Source organism: Bos grunniens, chromosome 6 (assembly GCF_055505025.1).
Source record: "Bos grunniens cultivar Pamir isolate PY7600 chromosome 6, Bosgru_T2T1.0, whole genome shotgun sequence".
NCBI classification, from domain to species: Eukaryota; Metazoa; Chordata; class Mammalia; order Artiodactyla; family Bovidae; genus Bos; species Bos grunniens.
This window is the reverse complement of record NC_141170.1, coordinates 32,014,021-32,034,384: the sequence shown is the minus strand read 5'-3', so window position 1 is coordinate 32,034,384 and position 20,364 is coordinate 32,014,021. Positions and strand designations below refer to the sequence as shown.

Genomic DNA, 20,364 nt, shown 5'->3' with positions numbered 1-20,364 from the left:
CCATACGTGCGTGAATTTATCTCTGCATTTTCTATTTTGTTCCATTGATCTATATTTCTGTCTTTGTGCCAGTACCATACTGTCTTGATGACTGTGGCTTTGTATTAGAGCCTGAAGTCAGGCAGGTTGATTTCTCCAGTTCCATTCTTCTTTCTCAAGATAGCTTTGACTATTCAAGGTTTTTTTATATTTCCATACAAATTGTGAAATTATTTGTTCTAGCTCTGTGAAAAATACCATTGGTAGCTTGATAGGGATTGCATTGAATCTATTGATTGCTTTGGGCAGTATACTCATTTTCACTATATTGATTCTTCCGATCCATGAACATGGTATATTTCTCCATCTATTAGTGTCCTCTTTGATTTCTTTCACCAGTGTTTTATAGTTTTCTATATATATATGTCTTTAGTTTCTTTAGGTAGATATATTCCTAAGTATTTTATTCTTTTCGTTGCAATGGTGAATGGAATTGTTTCCTTAATTTCTCTATTTTCTCGTTAATAGTATATAGGAATGCAAGGGATTTCTGTGTGTTGATTTTATACCCTGCAACTTCACTATATTCATTGATTAGTTCTAGTAATTTTCTGGTGGAGTCTTTAGGGTTTTCTATGTAGAGGATCGTGTCATCTGCAAACAGAGTTTTACTTCTTTTCCAATCTGGATTCCTTTTATTTCTTTTTCTGCTCTGATTGCTGTGGCCAAAACTTCCAAAACTATGTTGAATAGTAATGGTGAAAGTGGGCACCCTTGTCTTGTTCCTGAATTTAGGGGAAATGCTTTCAATTTTTCACCACTAGGATAATGTTTGCTGTGGTTTTGTCATATATAGCTTTTATTATGTTGAGGTATGTTCCTTCTATTCCTGCTTTCTGGACAGTTTTTATCATAAATGGATGTTGAAAGAGTCTGTGAATACACCTCAGGGGTTATTTGAAACTTTGAAATTCCAAGGTAAATTTAGTGTGAATTTGGAAATACACATTTAATTGAAGGCAGAGCTCATAATTTCTTCTGATTCTCAAAGTGGTCCACTCATTAAGACCATCTTCTGCAGGATGATATGGGGAAAATCTAAATTTATGGCTAAATCATTGGGGTCAGAGAACTAAGCCATAGTGTTCAACTCTAGAAGGCCACAAAGTGATTCTTGAGCAGCCAAGAGAGAGAATGAGAACACTAGAGTTAGCATTAAGTGCCCAAAAGTAATGCCAATTTTAGTCTAGATCATTCCCGGGAGCAAATTCCCAGGCTCAGAGTCTTTAACATTCTCACCAAATAAAATAACTCTCTACTTTCAGATTCTGATTTTTTTTTTTTTAATTAACACTAATAGGGGCTTCCCTGTGACATAGTAAATCCTTCAACTACAATTTCCATTTTAAGAAAATACATTGGTGAGTTGGTTATTTTGGGTTTGGATAAATTACTTTCAGAGGTAAAGTCCATTTCTGCAAAGGTAGTTTATATGAGAAATTATGTCTTTAGCATGGAAAATAAATGAGATCTGGAGGGTCACACATAGTCATTCATTTATCAATTATTTGCCAAATGCCCACTATGTGAATATATCATGCTTCCTCCCCACCTCTAGGACCTCATGGCCTGGTGAGAAATAGAAAAACATCTTATTATTCAAGTTCTCAGGTCTTCCAAAACAGTTATAAGTTATATAATAATAATTTATTTACCACTTTTTTAAATGTATAAAAAGTTCTCACACATATAAACCTCTTAATCTTCACTAGTAACCTCTTGAAATAGCTTCTTATTGATCCTCATTTTGTATGAAAGTGTTGAAAAGTGAAGTGCTAGTAGCTCAGTCCTGTCGGGACTCTTTGCAACCCTATGGACTGTAGCCTTCCAAACTCCTCTGTCCATGGGATTCTCCAGGCAAAACACTGGAGTGGGTTGCCACAGCCTCCTCAAGGGGATCCTATCAATCCAGTTATCAAACCTGAGTCTCCTGTGTCTCCTGCATTACAGGTGGATTCTTTATCATCTGAGCCACACTTTAGTTAAACGTACAATGAAAATTTATAGGCTTTAGATTTGGATAGAACTGAATTAAAGTTTTGCTCAAAATCGCTTGCTTAACTGTGTGGCTCTGGGTAATAAATAAGGTGGAAAGTGCATTTTTTGATTTACTGATATATGTGTCAGGCTCTCTATAAAAGATTTTACATGTTTTACTTTATTTCACATAGAACTCTCTTAAAGAGGCTCTATGATTATGTTCACATATAAATGAAGAAACTGAGGCCCAGAGAGATTAAGTATTAATAATTTGCCCAAGAACAAAAATCCACTAAATGGTAGAGTTTTGTTTTGAACTCTAGCAATTCAATCTATCAGACTTTGTTATCTGACTCTAGGACACACAACCTTGAGTCCGAGACATTCATGATAATATCCTCCATTAACTGGGCATTCAATAAATTTTAACCCCTATCCATAAAGAACATTCACAAGGTAAAGTTAAATTTCATGATCTTACTATTACTACCTTCCTACTTCCTCTAGGCCTATTAGAGCCTCATACCATTCAGCCCAATGACTCAGAAACAAACCCTCATGGCTTTAGCTGCATTATCACCAACACCAGCACTTGCTTGAAGCTGCTGAAATCCTTTGGGTAATTCATATCACATTATCAAAATTGGTCTCCTTGGTTTAGATATCACATCCTTAAGAAAAACTTTCCCCAACTTCTAATACCAAACGCTTCACACATGTGCTACCACAGCACCCTTTCCATACCAGTTCCTTTCCCCTTCCCCAATACCAGTTCCCCTGTTTCACCTGCCTGTCCAGCTCTTCTGCTGGGAGGTAAGCCCTATGAGCACAGTAACTATGTTCTCTCACCACTGTCTCTCTAAAGTAAGACCCAATACACTGTTTGAAGTAAAAGTGTCAGTCACTCAGTCATGTCTGACTCTTCAACCCCATGGACTATAATCCACCAGACCTCCTGTCCATGGAATTCTCCAGGCAAAAATACTGGAGCAGGTATCCATTACCTTCTCCAGGGAATCTTCTCAACCTAGGGATGGAATCCATGTCTCCTGCATTGCAGGCAGATTCTATACTATCTGAGCCACCAGGGAAACCCCAATACATTGTACGTGCTGTGCTGTGCTTAGTCACTTCAGTCATGTCTTACTCTTTGTGACCCTATGGACTGTAACTCCCCAGGCTCCTCTGGCCATGGGATTCTCCAGGCAAGAATACTGAAGTGGGTTGCCATGCCCTCCTCCAGGAGATCTTCCTGACCCAGGGATCGAATCTGCGGCTCCTGTGGCTCCTGCATTACAGGCAGACTCTTTACCACTGAGCCACACTGTATAATAGAAGCTAAATAAAGTCACTGAGTACACTAAAGCCTTTAACTGTGTGGATCACAACAAATTCTGGAAAATTCTAAAAGAGATGGGAATATCAGACCACCTTACCAGACTCCTGAGAAACATGTACACAGGACTAGAAGCAAGTTAAGAGTCGGACATGGAACAATGAACTGGTTCAAAATTGGGAAAGGAGTATGTCAAGGCTGTATATTATTGCCCCACTTATTTAACTTATATGCAGAGTACATCATGAAAAATGCTGAGCTGGAAGGCTCACAAGCTGGAATTAGGATTGCCTGGAGAAATATTAGCAACCTCAGATGTGCACACTAACAGCAAAAAATGAAGAGCAATTAAAGAACTCTTGAAGAAGGTGAAAGAGGAGAGTGGAAAAACTGGCTTAAAATTCAAAATTAAAAAGCTAAGATCATGGCATCTGGGGCCCATCACTTCATGGCAAATAGATGGAGAAAAAGTGGAAGCAGTGATACATTTTATTTTCTTGGGCTCCAAAATCACTGCAGATGGTGACTGCAGCCGTGAAATTAAAAGACACTTGTCCTTGTACACCTATGACTGATCCATGTGATGTTTGGCAGAAAACAACACAATTGTGTAGAAATTATCCTTCATTTAAAAATAGATAAATTTCTTTAAAAACTTTGACAAACCTAGACAGCATATTAAAAAGCAGAGACATCACTTAGCTGACAAAGTTCCATATAGTCAAAATTTTTCCAGTAGTCAATCACAAATAGTGAGTTGGACCACAAAGAAGGCTGAGTGCTAAAGAATTGATGCTTTCAAATTGTGGTGCTATAGAAAACTCTTGAGAGTCCCTTGGACAGAAAGATTAAACCAGTGAATACCTAGAGGAAATCAACCTTGAATACTCATTGGAAGGTCTGATGCTAAAGGTGAAGCTCCAATACTTTGGCCACCTAATGCAAAGAGTGACTCATTGGAAAAGACCCTGATGCTGGGAAAGGTTGAGGGCAGGAGGAGAAGGGGGTGACAGAGAATGAAACAGTTGGATGGCATCATAGACTCAATGGACATGAGTTTGAGCAAACTTCAGGATATAGTGAAGGACAGGGAAGCCTGGTGTGCTGCAGTTCATGGGGTTGCAAAGGGTTGGACATGACTAAGCGACTGAACAACAAGACATTTGCTAAACAAATGAGTAAGTAAAGAAATAAAACAGTTGTTAATAACTGAAATTAAAATACCCATTTAATAGAACTAAATAATCTAGAATTTTCTTTACCAAAATCCAGGAGGGAAAATGTTAACCTTAGCAGTTTATTATTGATCATAAACCAAACTACCAAATGCCAATTTTAAACTCAAAAGAAAATTACTGAAAATCATAATACCAATCACAGCAATATAAAAGGGTAAAGAGAGAATGTTTTTATAATTTAATCTCAATTTTCAAGAAAAGAAAGCTGAATATCATCAGAATACTAACCAAATTGTTGTATCAATATTTTGTATTATCTTAACCCTAGCACACTATTTAGAAAAAGGAAATGATGGCATATCCTTTTCCTAATCTTCTTAATGTGATAAACTGCAGTGGTGGCCAGATGCTAATATTACTGGAATAAAGGCCATAAACCTAATAGTTTAGACTGATGAACAAAAACAGGTCAAGTGCACTCTTTTTATGAGTGTATTTTATTAGAATATATTGAGAAATCCAGAAACTCTTAAAGGCAAGATTAAAGCCCTAAAAATAACCTTGTGCAGACAAAAATAAGTTAATTAATAGATTAATTAATAAATTAAAATAAAGTCCTAAACACCCCTGTAAAATTAATATTTGGCATCAATATAGTTTCTATATTTAAAAGTTATTCTTTTGATTAATTAATTACAAAATACCTATAACCATTACTGGGATGGTTAAGACAAGAACCCTAAAGAATAAAACTTTGATGTTCTTCATGTCACAGAAACAACAAATTTTTATCTAATCATTTCAAGTCATAGTACAAATGATAAAAGTTTTATAAGGAATAAAATTACGTTCTTTTTCCTAAGAAAAGATGTAACTAAAGTGTAATATTTCCATGGAAGAATACACACAAACAACTGATTTTGTCAATAGGCTTGACTTCTTTTAATCAGTATTAACCCTTGCTAAAGGGAATCTTATTAAAGCTTTCTCAGTCTATCCTCAAAAGAAAATAAGTAGGAGGGACATTCAGGGACAAAAGGTTTATTTATTCAAAAGGTTCTCACTGGTTTTCCTTTGGATATGACTACCAGAGAAGAATCAGTGAGGTTAAGAGAAGATAAAACCTGACCAGAAACCAGAGGAGAAACTCCTTCTAAGGTATGTGTGCAGATAAGATTGGGACATAGATTTTCCTTTTCTGGCTCCAAGTTTTCCATAGTTTGGACATAAATGTAATAGATAAACTAATAATTGAAATTATCTGCTGACTTAGATTGAGATTCTCTTAGATTGAGATTGAGAATTTCTAAAACAATTAAACTAACTGCTGATGGTCACTAATTATACCCACTGAAAGTGGATGAATTCCACTCACTTCCACTGTCTGCAGTTTAATCAAAGCTTAGTTCTATGAATTACTCAAGTTCTATGGCTGAATAGCAGCTTTTAATAAAATGCAACTTAAGTGAAAAAAAAAAATCACAAGGCGAACTTGTCTTTGTTGAGTAAAAAAAAAAATGCTATATTAGGAATGCTTCAGTCCACCTAGAATATTTTCTGGTGACAAAGGGATGCAGACTTCACCACTTGCTTGACCCTTCCAGGCTTTTATGGAAGCATTGGCTTTAACATTCTAAAAGTGTGAATTAAATTTTTTTAACCTAAAAACTTTTTTAAAAATAGTTTTTGCTTTAATAATGAGTTTCTTCTTATAGTTAAACTATTAAGCTGTTAACCCCAGTGATTCTAAATTATGCTCATGTGTCTGTATGTCGGAGAAGGCAATGGCACCCCACTCCAGTACTCTTGCCTGGAAAATCCCGGAGGGCCCGGTGGGCTGTAGTCATGTCCGACTCTTTGAGACCCCATGGACTGTAGCCGGCCAGGCTCCTCTGTCCATGGAATTCTCCAGGCAAGAATATTGGAGTGGATTGCCATTCCCTTCTCCAGGGGATCTTCCTGACCCAGGAATTGAACCCAGGTCTTCTGCTTTGCAGGCAGACTCTTTATCATCTGAGCCACCAAGGAAGCCCTGGTATATAATATAAAGCCCTGGTATATAATATAATATATATTATATCTATTGTGCATAATTTATGCATGCATTTATTTATACATATATGTGTGTTAGTTGCACTTACATAATTATGCTTATATTATTATATATAAATAATGCAGAAAGCTTCTGAGTAGCCAGTAAATTATTTAGTGAAGTATTGCTCTCTGAGAGGTCTTAAAATCATAATTTAACAAAATAAATATGGATTTGAATAATCTGTTATCACTACACAATTAGGTATTGATTGTCTTTATTATTATTTCTTGCTAGGGTCCATAAAGAAAACATGAATGCTCTTATCTTATCTATGATTATCTTGAACCTTACTACATTCTTCTTGGTAAGTTTTCAATACTGGTCAACAGGTAATTTTCTTTTCATTTAGAAAAAGATAAAGATGTTCATATCAATTATATGCCACAAAAACATCTCAGAGTGAGACATCAATGCTCTTGCAACCAGGATAATTCATACTGTATTGCCTTTTAAAAATGTACCATGAACTTTATTATATTTCTTTCTATATATTCATACAATGAGGATATATATATATATATATATATATATATATATATATATTACACATACACATATATATCAATCAGAAATTTATGTTCACACACAAGTGTGTACCCAGATGTTTTTATGATTTTTATGTACCCAGACATTCTATTCATAATTGCCAAAATCTGGAAGCAACCAAATTGTCCTTTTGTGGTGACTGAATAAATAAACTATGGTATATTCATGTAGTGGAATCTTTTTCTGCACATAAAAAAAAAGAGAGAGTTACTAAATCATGAAAAAAACATGATGGAATCTTAAATTTATACTACTAGATGAAGGGAATTAATCTGAAAAGGCTATATATTGTTTGATTCCAATTATATCACATTCAAAAAAAACAAAACTATAAAGCCAGAAAAAATATCAATGCTTGCCAGGGATTAGGAGGGATGAATAAGGAGAAAACAGAATTTTTAGGGTAGTGAAGCCTAGAATTCTATAAGATGGTGAATGCATGGTAAACAAATGTAATTATATGTTTGTCAAAACCTATGGAATGTATAAAAGTGAAGTCTAATGTAAACTATAGACTTTGAGTAATATATGTCAATGTAGTTCCATTCCTGACAATAGTGGAGAGACCGTGCATATCTAGGCAGGAAGTATATGAGAACTCTGTATGTTCCTCTCAATTCACCATCAATCTAAAACTGCTCCATAAAGTAATCTTTTCAAAAAATGTAAATCAAATCTGAAAAAAAAATTAATGGCTGTTTTAAAACTTTTACTAGTGAATATTTTTAAATACACTCAATGTGACCTGATGCCATGTATTTAATTCTTTACTTGTATATTTTTTATTTGCAGTCAAGTGAGAGTCTTAAAACTTATGACCAGTCAAAACAAAAGCTATCAAGGCTTAATTCACCTGCCCAAACAGAAAAAACAAAACCCCCTCATGTACAAGCTGCATTAAAACAAGCTGAAGCCCAGACATTAAAGCAGCCATCAAACCATATTTCACTTACTGGAATTCGACCAAGAGCATCTCCATCTGTTTTATCAAACTCATCTCTGGCATCTGCATTTTTAAAATCTCTGACTTCCCAGTCTACATCCAAGCACTCGTTACCTTTCCAAGATACACTAAAGAAGTCTACCTCTACCAAAAAGCAATTTCTAACTAACAACACTGTACTAAAACAGCCTCAGTCAAAATCAACTTCAGAAAAACAGAATTTAATCCACAAGTCTACACCCAAACTGACCTTAGGAGACAAGTCTAAGTCCAAACAGTCATCTTTCACCGAGACTGGTATAAAAAGAAAGGAAATTGATAAGCCTAAACCAAAACAGTCAAAAGTTACCAAGTCTACACCCAAACAGACATCACCTTCACCCAATACAGGGAAAAGGCCTTCAGTTTCCAATGCTACACAGAAATCAACTATAAAGACAACAAAACGAAAGACTCCCACTGCTAAATCTGTACTTAGACAGACGTCAGCTTCCCAAGGTGCAATAAGGAGCCATCATGTTCCTAAGTCTAAAAGTGCAAACCCTAAAATTCCTGAGAGTAACACGAGGTGAGTGGCTTCTAAGCGGACTCCACCGAACAACTTAACAGGCTCCAGGTCTACTACAAGAAGAATTACTAAGTCCACTGACAAAAAGTCTCAAAGATGCAATTATGATGGAAGCCAGAATCTACCTTCCAAAAACAAACGAAGGAAGACAAGACCTTTGTATTCTGTTGACCTGTCTTCAGGGTATCCAGCATTACCACTTATATGGAAGCATCGTGTACAAAAACCTCATCCACCACCATCTTGTCCAATAAAATCTCATTCCTCTAAACTTCAGACTCAGACATCTAAACCTCAAAAGCCTTGTCCACATCAACGAAAAAAGCAGCTATCAGAGATTTCCATAGAAGCAGCTACTGCATCACACACAGCACCGCCTACTGCCTTTGCAAACATCGCCAAGACAGCCACTAGAGGAGCTGATGATATTACTACCAGCACGGCTCAAATTACACCTGCTACAAAAGCCCTTACCACTACCCTCTCACCTACTATTACTACCTCCACATCTCAAATCACCACCCTGCCTGCTGCTGCCCCACCACTGGACAAGAGACAACCACCCTTGAAGGTGACTCAACTATGGCTGTAACTGATACTACTGCTGCTGCCATTGATGAAACCATTTCTGTCATTGAAACCACTACTGCTAAAACTGGCACAACTATTCAAGAAACTGCTGTAACTGTGACTGGCCCCACAATCCCTATAGTGAGCACCAAGAGTGCAACTGACACTGTGACCAACCCTGCAACCACTGCAGAGGTTCTTAAAACCACAACAGCTGCTCCAGGAGCGGACACTGCTACCCTCAGCACTACTCTGCCTGTTATCATTCTCACTCCTGCTCTCCCCAGTGCCATCACCACCACCAGTACAACTTTGCCTGAAAAGGATGTCACCACTCCTGAAGAGTATTTTTATTACACTCAAGATGAGATTGAAGCCTCTGACTATGCATATGGCTCAGAGTCTGCTTAAGATTCCACTGCAATTCCAGAAACTAATGCCATGGGCCCTGTAACTCCTTCAACTCCAGGGGCCACCCCCTCCTGAACCTATAATTGATAACACTACTCAGAAACTTGAGGTAATAGCTACTACACATAGCCCTTGAATATTGATCAAGTACCCCAACCAATAATCAAAATTATGTGATAAAATACTGAAAATCCTAGCCATGAAAATATAGCAATTATTTAAGCATACTGTATTTTAGGTTTTAGTCTTTCTTCTTTATCTATCACGAACACATCAGGCCACATATTTGAAGCACCATAAGAAAAACTGTCACTGCACTTTATTATGATTAATTTCACTTGACATAGAAATGGAATTTGTCCTTCTCACTTCACTCTAAAAAGTCCTTAATGTCCTAAGAGTAAGATTCCTGAAATCCTCTTAATTCCTTAAGTACTGAAGGATAACTAAAAGGATAAAAAGATAACATTTTTTAGTGTATTTTATTATTATGAGAGGAAATAAACACTGGAAGGTGTTTACCTATGGAATAATAAGAATATTTTATATAAGATAGATTATTTCTGGAAAACTGTGAAAACTAGAAGCAGAGATATTATTCACAGAATCTAGGAACTGAACATGCCTTCTTCCCTTGAATGAATATTTGGCCCTGGTAAATGTCAGGCCTGGCATGCTGCAGTCCATGCATGCAGACACGACTTAGCAACCGAACAACAGCAATGTCAGGAGGGTTCCAGAGGCCTGTAAACATGTTTTATGTAAAAAGGACAATTTAAATTATTCCTGAGTTATGAATCACTGGAAGAGCAAAAATGTGCTTCCTAAATCCAGCAAGTCCCTGTCTTGTGTGGACAATGTCACTGGTATCTTTGGGACTGGCTCCCTCCCCATCACTGGAACCCACGCACAGACTGGGACTCAAGGGGAAATAAACTGAGAAACCCTGCCCCTGTTCCTTCTCTCCATGACCATCACACTTCCTTAAAACCTCTGAGGAAAAAAACAGGAGTCTGATTTAATTTTATAGGCCCTGTATGTCTGCATGTGTGTATGCGCCAGCAAGAATAAGAGAAAGAAAGAGACTAACTTGTCAATCTAATACTTATTAGTCAATAACTCACCTGTAAGGCTGCACTTATATTTATTATTTCCATTTCACTCCACAAATTCTTTCTTTCATTCTACAATATGGAGTCAATAGCATAGATATAACAAGAGTGAAGAATCAAAAAAGAAAAAAAACAAAGATTATTTGTTTGATATGAGAAAATACAAAAGACCCAATGATTGTGGTCAAAGAGAGCTCACAGTAAAGAGGGGGAAATGCCCACATATGTCACTAGTGATAGCACAGTCTAAATAGAAGAGGAGCTTCCTTATAAACTGAGAAATCAGGATAGTGATCAAGGGAGAAAAAGAAAAAGTGTTCATTTAAAAAGTGTTATTTGAACTGGACTTTTTAGATAACTTTCTCAAATTTTCAGACTTGAACAGCACTTTAAATAACTAAATTAGCTTGCCAGTGTGTAAAACACAATTTAAATGGGAGAAATATAAAAATCCAGATTATTCTTCAAAATACGAAAGGTCTGGTGGCTTGGATACACAGTCTGGAGTGATAACTGTCATTGACAGCAGTGCTACTTGAAGTGTAGCTTTCCAGATGGCTCAGAGGTAAAGAATTCACCTGCCAATGCAGGAGACACGAGTTTGATCCCTGGCTCAGGAAGACCCCGTGGAGAAGGAAATGGCAACCCACTCCAGTATTCTTGCCTGGGAAATCCCATGGACAGAGTAGCCTGGTGGGCTACAGTCCTTGGGGTCAAAAAAGAGTCATTCATGTCTTAGCAACTAAGCAACAACAACTTGAAGTGTGGTCAGCAAGCTAGCTGCTGTGGCTACAGTTCAAGTCAGAGTGAAGGGCATACATCAATGTCAATATGCACACTTTCAGCTTCCTTTATGTTTATTGCTTTATCTTTTTTTTCATCCATTCATCTAGTAGCAAAACTTTCTTTATGACAAAAGCACTGTATTCTGGTGTACCCTCTTCATCTAATCCCCAACAGTATTTGAGTGGTGAACTGTGCTAAGGAACTGCTGCTCTTTGTTCTCATGAATGAAGCATGCTCGCCTCATTCCGCCAGCCTCCACCAGGCCGACTTCACATACCCACTGTTATCTAGGTTCTCTAGGCATTTAAACTTGTAATCCTCACTACTAGCAATGAAAGTACTTCAGGTTTTTGAAAAGGAGAGTGAAATTCCTTTAGCTATGATTTAGAATTAGGGTGAGAGCTAGTGAAAGCCTAATTGTGAAACTGAGGGAACAATTTTGAGACATATTAAGAAATCAATACCAGTAAGACTTGATCATTTATACAGGGTGTAGCAGTGGTCAAGAAGTAGCTTGCTATTTTCTGGCTTGGATAACTGATGGGACAGCAATATCTCAAAGCAAGATTAAAAGTCAGTGTGCAGGAAAGAAGAATGTACTTTGAGATAAATTACAACAAACCTGGACAATGTATTAAAAAGCAGAGACATCACTTTGCTGACAAAGGTCCACACAGTCAAAGCTATGGTTTTTCCAGTAGCCATGAATGGATTCCCTGATAGCTCAGTTGGTAACGAGTCCACCTGCAATGCAGGAGAGAGACCTGGGCTCTATCCCTGGGTTGGGAAGATCCCCTGAAGAAGGGAAAAGCTACCCACTCCAGTATTCTGGCCTAGAGAATTCCATGGACTGTATAGTCCATGGGTTCACAAAGAGTCAGACATGACTGAGCAACTTTCATGCACACACACCTGAATGGATGTGAGAGTTGGACCATGAAGAAGGTTGAGAGTCAAGGAATTGATGCTTTCTAATTGTGGTGCTGGAAAAGACTCTTGAGAGTCTCTTGGACTGCAAGGAGATCAAACTAGTCAATCCTAAAGGAAATGAACCCTGAATATTCATTCAAACGACTGGTGCTAAAGCTGAAGCTCCAATACTTTGGCTACCTGATGCAAAGAGCTGACTCACTGGAAAAGACACTGATGCTGGGAGGAGGATAAGGAGGTGGAAGACGATGAGATTGTTAGACAGCATCACGGACTCAATGGACATATTTCAAGCAAACTCTGGAAGATAGTGGAGGACAGGGGAGCCTGATGTGCTGCAGTTCATGGGGTTGCAAAGAGTTGGACACAACTTAGCAACTGAACAACATCAGCAATACACATCCCCCCCCTCTCTCTCTTTGAGACAAATCACACACCTTTGGGTCCTAAAACCTAAGGGCATGTTATAATTTCAAGTGCCCATTGCATGTTTACTAAAATAGATCATAGATTAGGCCACAAATACAACCTCAAATGTTAAAAACATGAAGATTCTACAACTGGGAATCTCTCTTGCTAGACTGCAACAAACTAAAAATTAATTATAAAATATAACAAAAAATGACCAATTACTTTTTCAAAAGAAAAAAACTATAAATAAATAGTATTAATAAGGATTTTAAAATAAAAATCAGACTATTTTGCAAGCTAATGGAGTGAAATCAAAGTTAAATTAAGAGGTAAAATTCTGTTAGTATCATGTTAAGATTATAGCAGATTTATCAAAAAGTTATACAATCCAGAAATTAATAAAAGAATTCCAAATAGGGTAGAAGGAATAGAAAAAGACTAAGATCTTTTTTCCAGCTTTATTGAAGTATAATTGAGAAAACTGTGTATATTTAAAGTGCTCAATGTGACAGTTTGAAACACCTTGCAATATGATTACATCAAGTCAATTAATACATCCAACATCTCAGTCACTTTTTCTGTTTGGTGAGAACACTCAAGATTTACTCTTTCAGAGAATTTCTAGTATTCAATAAAGTATAATTAGCCCTAGTAGTATACTGTACTTTAGATCCTCAGAATGTATTCATCTTATAACTTAAAGTTTATGTATTTTGACCAATATCTCCCCATTTCTCCCCACCCCCAGCATCTGCCAATCACCATTCTACTCATTGTTTCTATGAGTTTGAATTATTCTTTTTTTAGATTTAATATATAAATGATTCCATATAGTACTTGTCTTTGTCTAGCTTACTTGGCAACTAATCTTTGACAAAGTTGCCAAGAAAACACAACAAGGAAAAAAAATAGTCTCTTCAATAAATGGTGTTGGGAAAACTGGATATACACATGAAAAAGAATAACTAACACCTTGTTTTACAATATTCACAAAAATTAATTTGAAATAGATTTAAAAGACTAAAATCTTAGTTTGAAAATGACAGCTCTTTTCCCCTTTACTACAAAGAAAAGGGAAAATCCTATAAGTATATAATTAAGAAAAACGTATTTTTGCAGTACTGTCAAATTGTTCTCTGAAACAATGTATGACTTTTCTTAGGTGACTGCAAATTAATACAGCTAAAATAGGTATAAACGTTATTCTTAGGGAAATGGATGAAAGCAGCATTACTAATTAATAGCAATATACCTTAAAAATTCTTTATAGTTGTACAAACTCACCTGGAAAATAATGGTTAATATCATGACAATAACACATAAATATATAATGCAAAAGTTGTTTATTGCTCTTTAACTAGCAATCTACTTAAAGTTTATGCAGTAGAATTATTACGAAAAACACATCTTGCCCTTTTAAGCATACATGTATGTGAACACTGGACAATAGATGACATAGTCAACACACAATTTGAGTACACATTTTGAAAGCTTAAGTTCCTATATAGAGCACACATAGAGACTAAAAGATTTGTGCCTCTAAAAAATACATGAAATACGAAATATATCTTTGAATTAAACTTTTTTATTTAAAAACTAACAATAATTCAAATTGAATCATAAAACCTAATTTCATAATTTATGAGATGGCTGTCAAATTAACTTCTAAAAGAGCGAAATGGTTAAAACAATAAAGAAATGGAATTTCTAACAGAACAAAAAGAGTTAATTTTTCTAATTTAAAATAGCTGAAGAGTGTAGACTAGGCTGTGTAAAGTACTTACTTGGCCCTACAATATATCATATTCTATTGTCAATTCTTCCAGCTCCAAGATAAAGATATGTTCATTATTGGGAAAATTACACATAAAAAGGAAGTGCTTATCAAATAAGTGTCAATTTAGAATTATTACTTAGAATTATTATTTAGAATTAATACACAAGTAATCACCTAATTGTTAATTTCTTTCCTCTTCCCTGGTAGAATAAAAGAAAGAAGGAGAGAACATATTATTGATATTCTCATTAGATTAAGATTAATCTATAGTAGTTTCTCAATAAGATCAAGAATCACTGACTCATTCTTAGGACTTAGGAGATCCCCAACATTTTAGCTCTGCAGGAAACACCAGTCTTCAGAAATGGTCCTTTTTAATAGACTCCAGGCATGTAATACCATATCTATGATCTCTTTCTATGCCATCTTTTAAATTTCCCCATTGTGCCACATTTTTGGTATATTTATTATGTGTAAAATAAAAAATGTGCATAATTTGTAAATAAATGAAGTGCATTTTTTAAATAGCAGGGATGGATAACTAAAATATTTGAAGCAAAATTTTATCTAACTTTGTCATCTTTGCCTTAGAATTCAAACAAGTGGACTCACTTGCTCTTATCTAGCCTCTCAGAAATTATATATCCTCACTGCTAGAGGTCAGAAATGCTAGCTTTCAAATTCTCATTTTGAAATATTAAATATGCTTTTCTTTGCTTTCTCGGAAGAGTCATGAGAAAATCACCAGACTCAGAGCTCCCTCTATAGGTGATGTTAGATAAAATAAATGGGGTTTATTTGAATAAACCAAAGGTTTCAGATTTTTGGATAGAGACAATTCATTTATTTTTATGCACAGTTATTTCAACATGAATTACTTCATTTCAAAAGAACTAGAGAAAATTATATAATAGCATTGTAAACTAATAATAAGAACAAAGGTAGACTGAAAAAATGGAATATCAATAAATGAAAAATATAATTACTTAATACTAATAAATAAAAGAAATAAGGAAAACAAGGAAAAAGCTTCATGAATAATATTATCATCTCCAAATTATTAAAAATAATGATAAACTGAAAGTAATCTATTAACTAATATATGGATAAGAGCCTGTGGAATATCCACATGCGAAGAGTTGACTCATTGGAAAAGACTCTGATGCCGGGAGGGATTGGGGGCAGGAGGAGAAGGGGACGACAGAGGATGAGATGGCTGGATGGCATCACTGACTCGATGGACGTGAGTCTGAGTGAACTCTGGGAGTTGGTGATGGACAGGGAGGCCTGGCGTGCTGCAATTCATGGGGTCACAAAGAGTCGGACACGACTGAGCGACTGATCTGATCTGATCTGATCTGATAATCATAAGTCATTAAAATTATGTGTATACTTGACAAATTCACACTGCTATATATAAAATAAGCAACTAATAAGAACCTAATATATAACACAGAGAAGTATACTCAAAACTCTGTAATGACCTATATGGAAATAGAATCTTAAAAAGATATATTTCTTTAACGGATTCACTTTGCTGTACAGAAGAAACTAACACAACATTGTAAATCAACTATATTCCAGTAAAAATTAATTTAAAAAACAAATAAATGAGAAATTATTTTATGAAATTGGTAGACTAAAGAGGTCATTTAAGCCATGTTGACTCATCAATTATTTTTAACTGTCAGCAACAGTGTTCTCTGAAACCACATTGTGAAGCTGATGATCATAATAGAAACTATATTTCCCAAAGGAAAAATTATACTGGAATTCATAGTTTTAGCACCAATAAATTCATATAACCAAAAACCAAAGCCAGAATAAATATATAGCTCTACAAATTATTATGAAGTCAAAGAACAACTTTGAGACATTTAATTATTTGCATGTAAATGAGGGAGACTGTTTTCAGTGAACAAAGGAAAAATGAGAATTGTGATAAGAAGGAAAAAAGAAAGGGGAAAAAGGATACTATCTAGGAACACTAAGTCATATTTTACATTTTGGCAATAAATCAGCAACTCACAAAGGTGTCAGCCTAGACAGGCACCACGTGAGTAGTTTGGCTGTTGTTGTTCAGTCTCTAAGTCATGTCTGACTCTTTTATGGCCCCATGAACTGTAGCTTGCCAGGCTCCTCTGTCTATGGGATTTTCCAGGCAAGAATACTAGAGTGGGCTGCCATGCCCTTCTGCAGGGGATCTTCCTGATCCAAAGATCAAATCCACGTCTCTTGCATTGGCAGGCAGATTCTTTACCAGTGAGCCACCAGGGAAGCCCTTTGACTATTGTCATCAAATATTGTTTATACATTCTCTGGAAACTGAGAATGGGATGTTCCCTTTGGTAAAATCTTCCAATGTTCCTCCACTAACATTTCCAGCTTATTTAGACAGGTTTGTGCCTTATTCTTTATCAGAATTTTTTGAAATTATAGTTTTAAAAAAATAAGAAGGTTAAACATAATGATTATATAGAGTCTAACTGCAGAATACAGAAATATAAAGCACAAAAAATATACAATTATTGAATCAATATTTGATTTCACATTAATTTTGTTATAAACATTAAAAGGTCTGTAGTTAGTAATTTGGTTAGCCCTTTAGAATTTAAAAGGGAATTTTTAAGATAAATTTGGAATCCCAGGTCCAATTTTTTAAAAAATCTTCCCAATGATTTTGTCTCTAGAAAATCTAGAAATCTAAAATAAACCAGCTCATTCAAAATAATTCTAGGAATGACACTGTGGGTAATACTCCAAGTTCAAAATCATTCCTGTCAAACAAAAATATTAAAGCATCTAAATATGTGGCTACAGAACAGATATCAATTGGGAAGGGAAGAGTTTTAAAAAAGGCTCAGGAATTTGACTTTTAATTTTTATATCCTCAAAACATAATTAGAAACTGGAGTGAGAAAAGACAATCTTATTCTTCCTGTTTTTTTTAAATTGAAGTTGAGACTATGGATGAAGGAAAATAGGCTAGGAGACTATTTCTTTTGCTCAATATTTGAATATGATCCTCATGACATTTTAATGGCACTGATCTCTGAGTCACTGATCACACACTAATTCATGAAGCTTTGATTCAAAAGATTTAAAAGGGGAAATTTTGAGTAAAAATAACCAATAGTGGAAAGGGGAGTGCTGCAGTGGTAGGCAAGTTAAAATGGAGGTAGTCTTGTTAGGCTTCAGAGACAAGAAAGCAGAGCAGGACTCAAATTGCAACATCTGTTGGATCGTAGAAAAAGCAAGGGAATTCCAGAAAAACATCTGCTTCATTGACTATGCTAAATCCTTTGACTATGTGGATCACAACAAACTGTGGAAAATTCTTAAAGAGATGGGAATACCAGACCATCTAACCTACCTCCTGAGAAACCTGTATGCAGGTCAAGAAGCAACAGTTAGAACTGGACATTGAACAACAGACTGGTTCCAAATAGGGAAAGGAGTACATCAAGGCTGTAGATTGTCACCTTGTTTATTTAACTTATATGCAGAGTACATCATGCGAAATGCTGGGCTGGGTGAAGCACAAGTTGGAATCAAGATTGCTGGGAGAAATATCAACAACCTCAGATATGCAAATGATACCTTTCTAATGGAAGAAAGCGAAGAGGAACCAAAGAGCCTCTTGATGAGGGTGAAAGAGGTGAGTGGAAAAAGCTGGCTTAAACCCAACAACCAAAGAACTAAGATTATGGCATCCAGTCCTATCACTTCATGGCAAATAGATGGGGAAAAGTAGAAACAGTGGCAGATTTTATTTTCTTGGGCTCCAAAATCACTGCAGAAAGTGATTGCAAGCCATAAAATTAAAAAATGCTTGCCCCTTGGAAGAAAAGGAGCAATCTAACAAGAACCAGTATGGCTGGTTTCAATTAACCATATGTCTTAGAAACCTACTATGTTGAAATTCTTCAGTTCAGTTCAGTTCAGTCGCTCAGTCATGTCCAACTCTTTGCAACCCCATAAATCACAGCACGCCAGGCCTCCCTGTCCATCACCATCTCCCAGAGTTCACTCAAACTCATGTCCATCGAGTCAGTGATGCCATCCAGCCATCTCATCCTTTATCGTCCTCTTCTCCTCTTGCCCCCAATCCCTCCCAGCATCAGAGTCTTTTCCAATGAGTCAACTCTTCGCATGAGGTGGCCAAAGTACTGGAGTTTCAGCTTTAGCATCATTCCTTCCAAAGAACACCCAGGGCTGATCTCCTTTAGAATGGACTGGTAGGATCTCCTTGCAGTCCAAAGGACTCTCAAGAGTCTTCTCCAACACCACAGTTCAAAAGCATCAATTCTTAGGCACTCAGCTTTCTTCACAGTCCAACTCTCACATCCATACATGACCACTGGAAAAACCATAGCCTTGACTAGACGGACCTTTGTTGGCAAAGTAATGTCTCTGCTTTTGAATATGGTATCTAGGTTGGTCATAACTTTTCTTCCAAGGAGTAAGTGTCTTTTAATTTCATGGCTTCAGTCACCATCTGCAGTGATTTTGGAGCCCCCCAAAATAAAGTCTGACACTGTTTCCACTGTTTCCCCATCTATTTCCCATGAAGTGATGGGACTGGATGCCATGATCTTCGTTTTCTGAATGTTGAGCTTTAAGCCAACTTTTTCACTCTCCTCTTTCACTTTCATCAAGAGGCTTTTTAGTTCCTCTTCACTTTCGGCCATAAGGGTGGAGTCATCTGCATATCTGAGGTTATTGATATTTCTCCTGACAATCTTGATTCCAGCTTGTGTTTCTTCCAGCCCAGCATTTCTCATGATGTACTCTGCATAGAAGTTAAATAAGCAGGGTGACAATATACATTCTTGATGTACTGCTTTTCCTATTTGGAACCAGTCCGTTGTTCCATGTCCAGTTCTAACTGTTGCTTCCTGACCTACATACAAATTTCTCAAGAGGCAAGTCAGGTGGTCTGGTATTCCCATCTCTTTCAGAGTTTTCCACAGTTTATTGTGATCCACACAGTCAAAGGCTTTGTCATAGTCAATAAAGCAGAAATAGATGTTTTTCTGGAACTCTCTTTCTTTTTCCATGATCCAGTGGATGTTGGCAATTTGATCTCTGGTTCCTCTGTCTTTTCTAAAACCAGCTTGAATATCTGGAAGTTCACGGTTCACGTACTGCTGAAGCCTGGCTTGGAGAATTTTGAGCATTACTTTACTAGCATTTGAGATGAGTGCAATTGTGTGGTAGTTTAAGCATTCTTTGGCATTGCCTTTCTTTGGGATTGGAATGAAAACTGACCTTTTCCAGTCCTGTGGCCACTGCTGACTTTTCCAAATTTGCTGGCATATTGAGTGCAGCACTTTCACAGCATCATCTTTCAGGATTTGAAATAGCTCAACTGGAATTCCATCACCTCCACTAGCTTTGCTCATAGTGATGCTTTCTAAGGCCCACTTGACTTCACATTCCAGGATGTCTGGCTCTAGGTGAGTTATCATACCATTGTGATTATCTTGGTCATGAAGATCTTTTTTGTACAGTTCTTCTGTGTATTCTTGCCACCTCTTCTTAATATCTTCTGCTTCTGTTAGGTCTATACCATTTCTGTCTGTTGAAATTCTTAGTTACAATATATTCTTAAAAACACTTTCAACTGCTTATTCTAAGCAAACTCCTGCTGTTACCATGCCTATTCAAAATCTAACTCCT

At 36.3% G+C, this 20,364-nt stretch overlaps 1 protein-coding gene across 1 annotated transcript; it reads left to right on the top strand.

The window, feature by feature from the left end:
• The first annotated feature begins 6,812 nt into the window (after nt 1-6,812).
• Nucleotides 6,813-9,794, top strand: LOC147370523 (uncharacterized). The gene is given in 3 exon segments (XM_086405497.1): nt 6,813-6,932; nt 7,967-9,215; nt 9,218-9,794. Coding segments are annotated over 3 exon segments (1,752 nt in total). The 5' UTR covers nt 6,813-6,878; the 3' UTR covers nt 9,667-9,794.
• Nucleotides 9,795-20,364: the final 10,570 nt, after the last annotated feature.